Raw genomic sequence first — 14,738 nt, forward strand, 5'->3', positions numbered from 1 at the left:
CAGTAACTGAAACTTCCAACCCTATTTGGATTGTTTGTTTGGCAAACAAAATTCCAATAATCAAGCAAACAACATTGTGATTCGTTTTATAACAAAAATTCAGTTAGTTCTGTGAATAATTATTATTTAAGAAAAGAAAATTAATTTTGACATCCCTTTTCTAAATCACCTAGTTCAGCTTAAAATATCTTTAGCAAAATTGAACAGAGTAATTTTGACTGTTAATCCCTTGAAATTATCTTTTTACCACCATATTTATTATATCCAAATAGTTCAAGTTAATTTAACCGTAGGATGTGGAAAACCAGGCCTAACCTAGTAGCAATTCTATGAGTCTGGTTTACATTCTGTTGGTGCTGGGTAACAATACTTTTTCTTTAGGAATCAATTTTATAGTTCTTGTTAACTTAATCTTAAGTTAATCACATTGCAAGTCATACATTTGTACGTACCTACTGGACAAAATATCAAACAGTGTTTGATTTAATGCTCATTGAATTTACGTGTTTCCAAGTATATTTTAGGTTGGGTAACATTATAATTAATGATGTTAATTGACAATTATCCGTGTGGTTCAATATTGTCTTTGTTTTCAGTCCACTCTGTTGCTGTGTGAAAATACCTTCAAATCATGTTTGCATATTTAACGAGGTTTTAAAATGTCCATTTTCCCCCTACTCGGTCAGAAAACCATTCGAAAAATCAAACAAAAAATGAAGAATCATTTGGTTAATAAATTCGACATTGTCGGAGAGTTATAATTGAAAATCCATTGATGGGGAAGAGTGCAAATTAAAAATTGCTTCCGTTCGCTTCTCTGGATTGACGCTCGTCCGAATGGAATTACGTATACATACATAAAATAAACGTTTTTTTTTTTCATTGTTGACTTATTTTACTTTTGCGTTCTCGCAGGTAAAATTGCGTCAGTGAAACGGAATTTCCACGAGCATGAACCTTTAAAAAATTTGAATTTTTTCGGTTTTAGCGCCCAATCAACTCTTCTGATTCAGAACATTCAAAAAACCTGACAAAATTTCACTTAAAGTTTAATAATTTATGCGTATGTGAAGCAATGTTATTATGCAAATTCCTTCGACCAACGGAATTTTGCAAAGCAATTTACAAGCTGGCAATTTTCAATGGAGGGCCAAACTGCAAACCTTCCCTAATTGTAGCTATTAAAATTTCCAGTAACTGAATAGCCCAAATTAATAATCTACCATTCTTTAGACGAGAGCAATTAATTTAACATTAATGAGCACAATTCACGTTAATAATAATAGGCAAAGTTGATTGTTCGGCTTTAATTTTTTGGGTGGTAATTTAATTATTGTTAACTAAACTGGGATATTTTAATAATGAAACTAGTTAATTTCAGTTAAAATTTCATGTATTTACCTAGTGTAATTAAAAAGCTAACAGCACTGCATTCTAATAATAATAAATCAGACTGTAATTTTGGCCTATATTAAGTTAATACTGCAGTTTAGTCAAAACTATGATTCTTTTATATACACGGTGTTCAAACAGGTTTCTAGCAGTTCCAACTTTGACTTGCTGTGCTTATTTCACCTAATTTAAGGTTTTTTGGTATAAATATGCCCTTTGCTGTTCATTGGAACCCTTATGGAGCAAAATAAAAATTTGCTAAAATTGCACTTTTAACAAAAATTGATTTTTTTTTTTTTCTTTTTAAAAAATCGTAGCTCTTTTATTAAAATTCGCAGGAAATTCGTTCCAACGGCATTCAAAAAAGCATAAAAAATTTGACAAAATTAGTTAAAAATGGCCTCTCTAGGCTCTCATGTTACCGAGATATTGAATTTCAAAAAGTACTTAAAGAACACCTCTAATACCCTTTCTTTCAATACCATTTTTCTCCCTGCCTGTACCAAATTTTGTGTTTTTCATTATCTTACTCCAAGTGATGTTTATTAGCGATTTTTTCTCTGACTGCCCAGCTAAATTATTTTCTAAAACCACCTAATAGCTGTCAGTAAAATTACTAAAATTTTACTATAATCTGCAAGAATTAAAGACAAATTTTGGTAATTTAACACAATTTTCAAGTTTCTGAAATTTGTGACAGTTATTTTGACAATTGTCACGTGATTGTTTGGCTGAACAGTACTCTAAAATCCCAAGACAACTAATGTCAAAATTGTCAAACTGTGCTCAAATTGCAAAAACAAACATTTTCTTGCAGTGTCTGATATGAAACGTCTTTCTGAGATTTATGACAGTTATTTTGACAATTGTCACGTTACTGTCTAGCTAAAAAGTGTTCTAGAATTACGTCACTAACGTCAAAACTGTCAAAAGCCTCAAAAATCAGGGTTTAGCAAAGCTTTCTTTTAGTATTCGATGTAAAATGCATTTCTAAGATTTATGACAGTTATTTTAAAAGTAGTCACGTGACTGTATAAGTTTAACACAGTTTTCTACCTGTTTTCTAAACGAGACGTTTTCTGAGATTTGTTTTCCTTATGTAAATTGTTTATTTTTTAATTTTTGATATACTACCATTCTCGTTTTTTGACCGATTATTATATTGCCATTATATTTTGACTTTTTGAAGTGAATAATTCTCATTTAATTTCATTTCCTATATATTTTACTTGAAAGAAAATTCAATTAAATTTAAATTTAATCACCAAATTGGCGGATATATTTAATGTGTACCAAAACGAGAGTGCTCAAAACGAAAATCGTTTTCGTTTAAATTGTAAAATCACTAAAATTCCACAAACATTTCCGGTAAAGTCGTTAATGAAAAATTCAAAGCGACTGTATTGCTTTGCTTTTGCGTTAAATATGGTAATGTTGGACGCCAAAAAAAGCTCTTTTTGGGAGTGTTAGAGCATTACATATCAATGATAATCGGACCGTGTGCACAAATCAGTTCAGTGCACAAAAATAATGTGAGTGAATCCAGCAATCAGTGTCAGTTTGGTTTGATAACGGTGAATAGGAATTAATATTCCTATTAAGCTGGAGTTATTGACCGAGTGTATAAACTGCTCAATTAAACCAAGAGTTGTTTTGGAATCTTTGTCAAGTTTGTTGTCGAACAAAAATGGTTTCAGAAAAAGAACTTTCAAACCATTTGCCATTTGATTAATGATTCAAAATTTCTTTTCCCCAAAAAGTTGAACTGAACTTCTCAGAGTGTTTTATTTAAACTCCAACTTGAATGAATTCCACTCATGTGTACTGGAATATACATTTTTACAGTAAAAAAGGCAATTTTTAAGTCCTTCTTCGGAATAAAAGTTAGTAAATTTTTGAAAAGTTTTCCCGCTGATTGATGATCAAAAATTTAAACTGTGATTGAAAAGCGCAGAGACCAATCCAATTTTACGGCTGTCGGGAGCTCAAAAGTTCGTTTCGCGTGTTATATTATTCAGAAATCGACAATATTCAACTCAGGGACCAGTTTTCAGTAGCAATTTCTCTACCATTCTAATAAAAAGACTATTAATTTTGATTCAGTCTGGACAGTAAATTATAATTGTATTGCGGTGCTGATAACAGTTTCTCTCTCAACTTTTCTTAAATATCACATATTTTTCAGGTTTTGACCAGACGCAGTATGCATCAGAGGGCGATAAGAAAACCATTGCCCAGCGAAATAAAAGCCGGATCTGTGATAGAGAACTTGGCTAATACAAAACGATTGGCCGAAACCCATTTGGGGCCCACGCCCATCGAAGAACAGGCTACAAATACAGGGTCGGGGTCAGGGGACGAGGACGATGATATTGTAGAAGCCGAGTGCCAAGTCATATCCAACGACAGAAGTACCGAATTCATTTTAGCTACCGTTGTGGAAGAAGCAGCGTGAGTTTGTTTATTTGTCGTATAATGAGAAACCGAGCCTAAAGAGATGGTTTGGGTGTCAAACATTCCGAGTACAAAGCAATATCGGAATTTATTACCTAACGAGCATTGTGTCGAAATTTAACTCAAAGGCGTTTGGATCATAGAAAATGCAATAATCCAGTCTCCAATCACTTTGATATGTTCGAACAAGGCAATTTGCATCCAACTCAACCGAATATCGGTGTTCGAACGATAAAAACGCAACAAATCAGTTCTTTCTGCTCTATAAATTGCCATCGATCACTATCAAAATAAATCGCTTTATTTCACAATAGCCATAAAATTAGGACCATTTAATTTGGTAAGACGTAGGAAAATTCGTAACCGAATATATTTTCAATGATTAATGATCGATAAATCAACAAGGGAAAATAGTGGAGAGTTTCCTTTGCCCATTTTCATGTTTTCCCCAGTCATAATGATTATGAATTTGAGATTACTCGCGCGAAATTTCCTTAAACATTGTTATTTTGTAGCCAAATTTATAATCCATATTTCTTTCAGGATTGTACGCCATAACGATTCGGTAGAACTCAACAATAAAATGTAAGTTGTTAGCAACCCTTTAAAGCATACATACGCGGTTAGTCCGTATATTTATATTTTGCAGATAAGAAAAAACGGGTATTACAAAGTTATAGGAGTTGTCGATAAATGTTTAATGGAACACCCTGTATATTTTCTGATGGCAGATCTTTTTCTTCTGATTCCAAAAATACATCATAAGTCAACATTTGGTTTAGCCGTTTTCGAGCATTTTTATAGATTGTCATTTTATTGTGTTTTAAAATCACAGTTCATGTGACATTCTTGACATTTCTGGTCACGTGACTGTTGTCGACAAGCCGCAATTAAACTTTACAGTGTTGCCTGCTGCAAATTTAAATTTTGCATTATCACGTGACGTGTTGTTACAATTTCAGCTCTCCCAACTGTTTAAATGGAAATTACAGACTTTTTAAGGTTAAAGTTGACATTTTCCCTCATTAAGGGACCGAACCTCACTATGACGTAGTTTGACATTTTCTGATGAGTTGATAGATATTTTTCTTCTGAATCCAAAAATACATGATAAGTTGACATTTGATTTAGCCCTTTTCGAATTATTAGCCTTTTTATAGATTGTCATTTTATTGTGTTTTAAAATGACAGTTGATTCATGTGACATTCTTGACATTCCTGGTCACGTGACTGTTGTCGACAAGCCGCAACTTAACTTTACAGTGTTGCCTGCTGCGAATTTAAATTTTCATTATCACGTGACGTGCTGTTACAATTTCAGCTTTCCCAACTGTTAAAGTTGACATTCTCCGTCATTAAAGGACCGAACGTCACCATGACGTAATTTGACAGTTTGTCAATAGATTGTTTTGTTAAACTACGTCATAGTGACGTCAAATTTGCTCTGTACACTGACATTAATTTATGACACACCAAAATGTAATTCTAAAAAATAATCACATCTTTTAAATGCCAATAATTCGAAAACGGCTAAACCAAATGTCAACTTATTATACATTTTTAGAATCAGAACAAAAAAAGACTATCAACTCATCAATATGTAGTTATTTATGCAACAAGTGAAAAAAGGACTTTTTGCATGGGTTGCATTTTTTATAAAATCGACTTCTTTGATGGCAAAAGCACAGCAAATATAGCATAATGCAAAAAAGAGAAACATTTTGCAGTAAAAATCATTAAAAAATGATAACATAGCGCAAAAAATACTTTATTGCACTAGTGCAAAAAACAAAAACTTTTTGAACTAAAAATCATTAAAAAAGTGTACTTTTTTACACGATTCTATAAAAAATATAAAGTGTTCCATTAAAAATGTATCAATTTTGTATTTTCTATTGTTTTATTCATTAATATTTTCTGGTAATTTAAGAGAAGCCCTGTACCTTTTTCATTAACAATTTTTGTTGTATCTGCAAAAATAAAATCACCAGAACCTGTCTAAATATACGGACCAACATTGTACAAATTTTTAAATCAATGTAGTTATACTGTTTTAACTAGTGTTTTAAATAATTTTTTAGTAAAACTTTTTCTCACTCTTGTCTCCCCAAAAAGAACAGAATAACTTGCTGCTTGTTTACTAAAAATCTATAAAATGTAACAGAATTCAAAACAAGTTTCATATCTTGAAAATACTCAAAATTATATATACTATAATTTTTTTTCTCCGTCTCCTTTCATTATTCGGTTTTCGGTTTTGTTATGCATTGTTTTAACTCCCTTAATTCTAATAGCAAAGATATTCGTAAGTTGCCTTGTTTTTTGATATTTCCAAGACAGTCTTAAGACCCTAAAATAAAAAGAGCTACAAATTAAAACGTAAAGCAGACTAGACGTGGCTTATGAGATTGGCACACGAATACTACATTCAAAATTAGTATTAAAATTTATGTGGAATTACCACTCTTCTATTACCCTTTTAGAGCCGTAAATAAAAAAAAGTGTTTGAATAGGAAACCGAGCGAGTATTTACATTCGTCGTTATTAATTAGTTTTCTCACAAATTTGTTTTAATTGGAAATTTAGTTTTGCGAAAAGGATCATTTACAATTTGAATTTAGTCTGCATGGTAAAATCCAGTATGTATAGGCGCAATTAGTAGGTTATTTCAACACTATTAATTTACCTGAGGTATTAATAATTTAAATAAATTGCAGTACTGAGTATGAAATAAAATAATTGTTAAAGTTTTTTTGTAAAGTTATGAAATAACAGGATTTAATTCAACTCAGGCAGACTGAACAGTGTCATTAGTAATATTTTGTTGTTTTAACTCAGATTTGAACTAAAAAATACGCAAATTTACGCCACAAGCAATTAAATACGATATGGTGGATAGCAAAAAGCTAAAAATTGTTAATAAAACAATCAAACCGTTACAATAACAATGTCAGCAAAATGTTTTACCTGAAATAAATTAGGTTGTATGCAAATACAGTTTATTAATTTCCGCTCAAATTAATTTGTTATATAAATATCGCATGTTTTTATTTTACTTTTAGATTGATGTCGGTGGTGCAGTATTGATTTTGATTTTTGATAAACTACACGCCTAACTGTCATTAGAATTAAATTTTAGTGGTAATTAAATTGAAACTTAAAGTATGATGGACTTTGTCTAGCGAGCAAACGAAGGAAAATACTAAATTACTAAAAAGCAATTAAAGTTCGATATTAAGTCGGTTTAATTTATAATACCCATTTGAGCTCTTCCACGCTTCAGAAATTTGAGCATATTGCAAAAAAACCTTTTACGGATCTGCGCTAGACCACAAAGCCCCAAAGGTTCGACTGTTATTTGGAATATGAGTCGGGTTACTAAATAAACAAAGCGTACGTTCAAGGGAATTTCTCTAATAGTTTCGAATGGGGAGAAGTCGACCTCAAAATATTCCAACGGAAATCCTACCATTCCACAGGTTTAACCAGAGGAGATTAGACTGGTATGATTTTAATTTGAGCACGTGTCCGTGAGGATTGCCCCAGATAATTGCAAATTTGGACGTTTCCCTTATTTGTTCTTGCGGCTGCAATACCTTCCAATTATGTGTAAACAGCTTGGTAGTTTAGTTTAACCGAACAACAGCCAGTCCTTTGGTTCAATCATTCCTATTGGTTTGAAGAGAGAGCCAAAGTTCAACTAAAACAGTTTATGTCAATATTCTTATAATCTGTCAATCAAATTTTTAGAGAAAACCGAATAAGTGACTTAATTTGTAGCAAATTATCTGATTCATTATAACAAATTGGACTGAACAAACTAAAAATACATCAAAATAACTACAATTGAGTATACTGTCAACGCGATGAAGGTTAGGAGTTTTGAAACTTTCATTAAAAATTACAAAAATGCTTTGAAACTTTTTTCCTGCACGTTTTCAACTTTTAACCTTTTCGGACGTTTTGTTTTCATTAAAATTTGTATTTCTATTTTAGTAATTGGAGATTTAAAAATGTTATTTGCTATTTTTACTCAGCTGGTGCTTTGTCAGATCGTGGCAATTTAATCTGTAAATTACTTTTAAACAGTTGGGTAAACTGAAATTGTAAAAACTTGTTTTCTGAACGTGACAATTTAAATTTGCAGCTGGCAACGCTGTAAAGTTAAGTTGAAGCTTGTCAGTAACAGTCACGTGACAAGAAAATGTCATCTTTAACCTTGACAAGTCTGTAAATTACTTTTAAACAGTGTTGGGTAAACTGAAATTGTAAAAAATTGTTTTCTGAACGTGACAATTTAAATTCGCAGCTGGCAACACTGTAAGGTTAAGTTGAAACTTGTCAGTAACAGTCACGTGACCAGGAAAATGTCATTTATAATCTTGAGAAGTTTGTAAATTACGTTTAAACAGTGTTGGGAAAACTGAAATTGTAAAAACTAGTTTTCTGATCGTGACAATTTAAATAAATTCGCAGCTGGCAACGCTGTAAAGTTAAGTTGAAGCTTGTCAGTAACAGTCACGTGACCAGGAAAATGTCATCTTTAACCTTGACAAGTCTGTAAATTACTTTTAAACAGTTGGGAAAACTGAAATTGTAAAAACTTGTTTTCTGATGGAAACAATTTAAATTTGCAGCTGGCAACGCTGTAAGGTTAAGTTGAAACTTGTCAGTAACAGTCACGTGACCAGGAAAATGTCATTTTTAACCTTGACAAGTCTGTAAATTACTTTTAAACAGTTGGGAAAACTGAAATTGTAAAAATTTGTTTTCTGAACGTGACAATTTAAATTCGCAGCTGGCAACACTGTAAGGTTAAGTTGAAACTTGTCAGTAACAGTCACGTGACCAGGAAAATGTCATTTTTAATCTTGAGAAGTCTGTAAATTACTTTTAAACAGTTGGGAAAACTGAAATTGTAAAAACTTGTTTTCTGAACGTGACCATTTAAATTCGCAGCTGGCAACGCTGTAAAGTTAAGTTGAAACTTGTCAACAACAGTCACGTGACAAGGAAAATGTCATCTTTAACTTTGACAAGTCTGTAAATTACGTTTAAATAGTTGGGAAAACTGAAATTGTAGAAACTTGTCTTCTGATTGTGACAATTTAAATTTGCAGCTGGCAACACTGTAAGGTTAAGTTGAAACTTGTCAACAACAGTCATGTGACCTAAAGAATGTCGTTTTTTACCTTGAAATCATCTAAATCCCTGGCAACTGTCATTTTAAATACCAAAAAATATCACAATCTTTTTGTGCCAATAATTCGAAAACTGCTAAACCAAATGTCAACTTATTACGTATTTTTGGAATCAGAAGAAAAAGATCTATCAACTCATCAGAAAATATACAGTGTTTCTTTAAAGTCTAAACTTGTCAGTCACAGTGTAACAATTTAGTAAATTATAATTCAACAAAACCACTAATTTGGTTTTCTGTTTAGATAATTTTCTAAATTAAAAATTCAGAAAAGCTGAATCAACGTTTTAGACACGTAAATTTATACCGTAAAAGCACTGTTTATGTAATCATTTAAAATTTTAATCGTCTAACCTTTTCCAATCTAAATGGGAAATATATTGTAAAGTAAATGTTAGTCTGAGTGGAGCTCGATTCGAGATTTCCAAACGTATAATCCCCCGAAGCAAATAATATATCGAATACTGATATATAAATGTTTTCCAAAGTCTCTCAATTTTTAATATGCAAAATGGACCGGTTACTTCCCGGAATTGAAACCGTGTAATCCATAAAGCATTCCCCGAGAATATATTTATGGAAGTGGGGTACATAAAATATTGAAACCGTACATTAGGTACCGTCTGCTCTGCCACCGGAACTGAATAATAAAGTTTTTGAGGGTTAAATCGCGACCCTCATAAAGTTAACCTGCGCGAAGTAAAACCACAAACAATCCTGTCCGAAAACGCAATATAAATCCGAGCAGGCTCGCAATTACATTTGGAACAAATTTAAACTTGGTAAGACGTAGCAAAATAATCAGTTTACATTCCTCTCTGATGCCATTACGATATCCCTTTGAAATCAGTTTAGAATTAATGGAAACTTTTTTACAGAATATCTACGGTAGTGGCCACTTTAGCCACACCAAACAATTTGGGTGACCCCAATGGAAACAACGATTCTGGATACGCTCATAGTCAAACTGATAGTGTAATTCCAGACAGTCCTAGGATTTTCAGTAGTACTAGAGGTACCCTAAAACGCAACGGAGCCTCAATGGACACGGAAATGAGGTAATTAGAGTTTAATTTCCAACTTTGCTGATCCTCTAAATCAAATAAGTTTAGGCCATTATCCTAAAAGTTTCGGTCGAAACTTATGATTCCAATTGAACCGTTAAGCCACCGAGTTGTGTCATTTATTTGGTTCTTACCGACATATTGCGAAAGTTGTGAAATTAAACCGCACAAGGGGGATAACATGTACAGCAGCAGTTTCAGTTTACATTCAGTCAAAATTATACAGTTAATATAGATTATTCGGGAATAAATAGGGTTTAGCATGTGACAGAATCACTTAAAGTTTGTAAGAGCTTGAGTGTGTCTTATAGAAACCATATTGAAATTTAAAAAAGTGGGCTATTGTAGCAATCTAACTGAACAGGATCAGTAGTGTATTAATTAAAATTAATATTACTGAGTATTATTCTTCAATTTGTCTGTGTTAACAGTACATAAACCTCATTTATACATAAGATTCAACTAACTTAAACTGTAACAAGCTTTCAGACTGTGCTGAACAATTTTGGAAGCTTCTATACTGCTTCATGAGCATTTGAAAGCTTCTAGACCCTGTTTTCGAAGCTTTAGAAAACTTTTTAGATTACTTCAGGACAGTTTAAAGAGCATATTAAAGGTTCTAGACTGCTTTGGAGCATATGAAAATCTTATAGACAGTTCTAGAAACTATTAAACGTGTCTAAACTGCTCTAGAAGCATACGGAAGCTTTTAGATTGTTTTGAAACCTATTGAGAGCTTCTATGCTGCTTCAGAAGCATTTGGAAGCTTCTAACGATGTTTTGAAAGCTTTTGGAGTTTCTATAGTGTTTTGGACAGTTTAAAGAGCATATTGAAGGTTGTGGACTGCCTTAGAAACGCTTTTAGACTGTTTTTAAATTTGTGGAAAGCTTCTAGACTAGTTGGAAAATTTTAAACAGACTTTTGACAGCTTTTGGAGCTTCTGTAGCGTTTTGGACAGTTTAAAGAGCATATTGAAGGTTCTGGATTGCCTTAGAAACGCTTTTAGACTGTTTTTAAATTTGTGGAAAGCTTCTAGACTAGTTGGAAAATTTTAAACACACTTTTGACAGCTTTTGGAGCTTCTGTAGCGTTTTGAACAGTTTAAAGAGCATATTGAAGGTGGTGGACTGCCTTAGAATCACTTTTAGACTATTTTTAAATTTGTGGAAAGCTTCTAGACTAGTTGGAAAATTTTAAACACACTTTTGACAGCTTTTGGAGCTTCTGTAGCGTTTTGGACAGTTTAAAGAGCATATTGAAGGTTCTGGACTGCCTTAGAAACGCTTTTAGACTGTTTTTAAATTTGTGGAAAGCTTCTAGACTAGTTGGAAACTTGTAAACACAGTTTTGAAAGCTTTTGGAGCTTCTGTAGTGTTTTGGACAGTTTAAAGAGCATATTGAAGGTTCTGGATTTCCTTAGAATCGCTTTAAGACTGTTTTTAAATTTGTGGAAAGCTTCTAGACTAGTTGGAAAATTTTAAACACACTTTTGACAGCTTTTGGAGCTTCTGTAGCGTTTTGGACAGTTTAAAGAGCATATTGAAGGTTCTGGACTGCCTGAGAATCGCTTTTAGACTGTTTTTAAATTTGTGGAAAGTTTCTAGACTAGTTGGAAAATTTTAAACACAATTTTTGGAGTTTCTATAGTGTTTTGAAAGCTTCTGAAATCTTTTAAGACTACTTCTGTAGGATATAGAAGGTTTTAGGACAGTTTAAAATGTAAATTGAAATTTCTCGACTGCTTTGGAGGAATTTGGCAATCTCAGATGGTTCTAGAAACTGCTAAACGCTTTTAAACTACTCTAGAATTATATGGACGCCTTTAGACAGTTTCAAAAGCTTTTGGAAGCGTCTAGAACTTGTTTTGGAGTTTCTATAGTGTTTTGGACTGTGGAAGTCTCTGGACTGTTTTAGAGGCAGCTGGAAATCTTAGACTGGTCTCGTAATTATTGAGAGCTTTTAAACTGCTCCAGAGTCATTTTTAGACTGTTTTGAAATCTGTTAAAAGCTTCTAGACTAGTTGAAGAACATTTGGAAGATTTTAACCTATTCCAAAGACACGACATTTAAATTGTCTAGTTTAGATAAGAAATTTATAACATTTGTAATGGGAACATTATACGTAAGCATTGGTAATGTTCAGCAGTCTTTGTAGTAAAATTATAGCTGCCATTACAGAGGCAATAATTTAAATTAGCTCGGTTGTGGCAATCTGCTGTATAGCTCTTAAAATATTTCCATTGGGGAAAATAAGGGAAATTGAGTAATTTTTTTACCTTATAATTCATTTTTTTTTTTGTTTGTCGTACACGCGGTTAAAAAGCCGTTTATATTCAGCCAGGCGAGATTACCAATTTCCTTCTAACTGAAGCGAAGCCAGATATTAGGAAAACATTTACCTTCTCGATAGCTGAATTGAGCACATAAATCGACTGCTTGCAAAGTTATATATTTATATTATTATTACTTCAGGGAAAAACTCCAAAGTCATACAAATTTCATTGAGTGTCATTTGTCATTTCAGGACCGTAACGACGATAAACTCAAGAACAGCGAGCGTTAGATCGATAGGATCTAAGAAGGAGAAGAAAGCGACCGCAGCGGCGAGATTTACCATCTATAAAGTAAACAAGGCGAGCAGAAAAAAACGGGAAAAATCGTCAGCGAAAAAGGAGAGAAAAGCCACAAAAACGCTGGCCATCGTTTTAGGTGAGTTTCCTTTCAATTTTGGGGGCAAAACGTTCGGGTAACACTTGAATTTGATTGACCAACTTGGTCAGTAGTAACTAAATCACTTTTTCCATTAAACTGCACTAAAATTAGGTGCAAGCAAACTCAAAAATTAAGCTTTATTAAAGTAAATCTTTCGGGGTGATAATAGGAGCAAAGCCTCTATTCCAGATAGGGCTTAAAAAGGAGTCCATTCAGAGAAAACCCGTCTTCAAAAGTAAAGACCCTTTGTTCTTTTTAGGTCTAATTCACAATTTATAATTAGGAGTGACACCGCTGCCATTTTCTTAATGAGTTTCTGTTTGTTCGTGGATTCAAAGTGTAACTACTGATTTTTTTCGGTTTGTCACAGTACTTTTAACTAGAAGTTAGCTAACTGAACGAAAATCAGGTTTGTAGGTGAAAAAATCGGGAAAGTAGTGGACGTTGGTGAAATATTTCCGAAAGTAAAATAAAATAAATCTTTTTATTGCATGAGTGTTTGTGATATATTAGGTGCCGTTCTTCAAGGGGGCATTCGTGTTTCTCACGTGCTTGGACTCGAGATGGAGGGCATTATTGTTACACTTGTTTTTTATTACCGCCTGAATGGGTTAGTAAATCTTTTCTAATTTCATAGCATCTGCGTCTCCACCCTTTTTTTCTCCAATTTCTTACCAGAAATCCATTCCAAACTAAATTCGCTCGTCAAAAAAATGGAACAGCAAAATTTTTAGTCATTTTTGAGCGGCTGTTTCTTCAAATTGATTCACTCGATTTGAATCATTTTTTTGATGATTAAAAGGTATTTTCTTCTTCTTTCTGATGACCTAAAAAATCTTTTTAAAAGTTGTCATTGATCCGAGTATATAGGGTGTGACTGAGTTGTAGTCAAAAAATTAAAAATTCTGTGGTCAATATCTTTAGACTTTTTTGTAAGTTTGGTAATTAAGGGCCTTTTACAAATTTTATTGCAAAAATTCAAAAATGAGGTTTCTCGTTTTTAATTTAACTTTTAATCTTTTGTGGAAAAAGAAATGGATTACTCTTAAAACTACAAAATTTGAGTAAAAAGCTTAATCTGCGTTATACAGGACGACCCAAATAAAACTTTGAAGACAAAATATTTTTTTGTGTTCAGTGATTTTCACCAATTTGACGATTAAGGGTCGTTTATAAAATGTATTGGTAAATTTTTTAATTCCTTTATTCAAATTCTATATTAAACAGCTGCCCAACATCAGACAGTCATCTTCAGGAGCTTAACAATGGTAGCAGTCTGCTGGCTGTCATTCTGCAATAGGGGACAGTATAACCCAGTTTAAACAGTTTTTGTTATTCTGGACAGGGGAAAAACCTTAATTTAATAAATTTTGTGGAGATCGAATTTGTGTTTTTACTTTCACTTACACTCACTACTCCACTGTGGGAATATGGACTACTTCTTTTCAATTAAATTGGGTAGTTTTAAGTGTAATTTTGCTTATCCCATATTTCTTCAGCCAGAAATTATTTAATTTGAATAAAGAGATTGAAAAGATTTGGAAGAAGAAGATTAAAGAAATGTGGGTCGCCCTGTATAACGCAAATCAAGCTTTTTACCTAAATTGGGTTTGCTATCATGCTAATCCTTTTTCCACAAACGATTTAAAGAAATGGTTAATTAAATACAAAAAGTGACCTTATTTTTTAAATTTTGTAATAAAATTTGTAAACTACCCTTAATCACCAAACTGGCGAAAACGTCTAGAGATATTGATCACCAAATTGCGTTTTCATTTTTTGACTACACCTCAGTCACACCCTGTTTACTGGGATTCGTAAAAACTTTCAAAAAGATTGTTAACCTAAATCACTTTATTATTCCTTCAGTTACCGAAAATTTAGAGAAAGTACAAAGGCCAATATTGCCTGGTGA

General features: G+C 32.6%; 1 protein-coding gene across 2 annotated transcripts in view; it reads left to right on the forward strand.

Moving 5' to 3' along the window:
- Positions 1-14,738, forward strand: part of LOC145735778 (dopamine D2-like receptor) — a 73,868-nt gene that overhangs the window by 57,357 nt on the left and 1,773 nt on the right. Inside the window, exons 4-7 of one of the 2 annotated variants that reach the window (XM_081989831.1) lie at positions 3,578-3,843; positions 4,390-4,431; positions 9,925-10,104; positions 12,636-12,820. In XM_081989831.1, coding sequence (XP_081845957.1) covers positions 3,578-3,843; positions 4,390-4,431; positions 9,925-10,104; positions 12,636-12,820 — 673 coding nt within the window. The remainder of the gene's footprint in view (positions 1-3,577; positions 3,844-4,389; positions 4,432-9,924; positions 10,105-12,635; positions 12,821-14,738) is intronic. The other variant, XM_081989832.1, reaches the window with a different exon arrangement.

Source organism: Ips typographus, linkage group LG11 (assembly GCF_016097725.1).
Source record: "Ips typographus isolate SLU linkage group LG11, UJ_Ityp_2.0, whole genome shotgun sequence".
NCBI classification, from domain to species: Eukaryota; Metazoa; Arthropoda; class Insecta; order Coleoptera; family Curculionidae; genus Ips; species Ips typographus.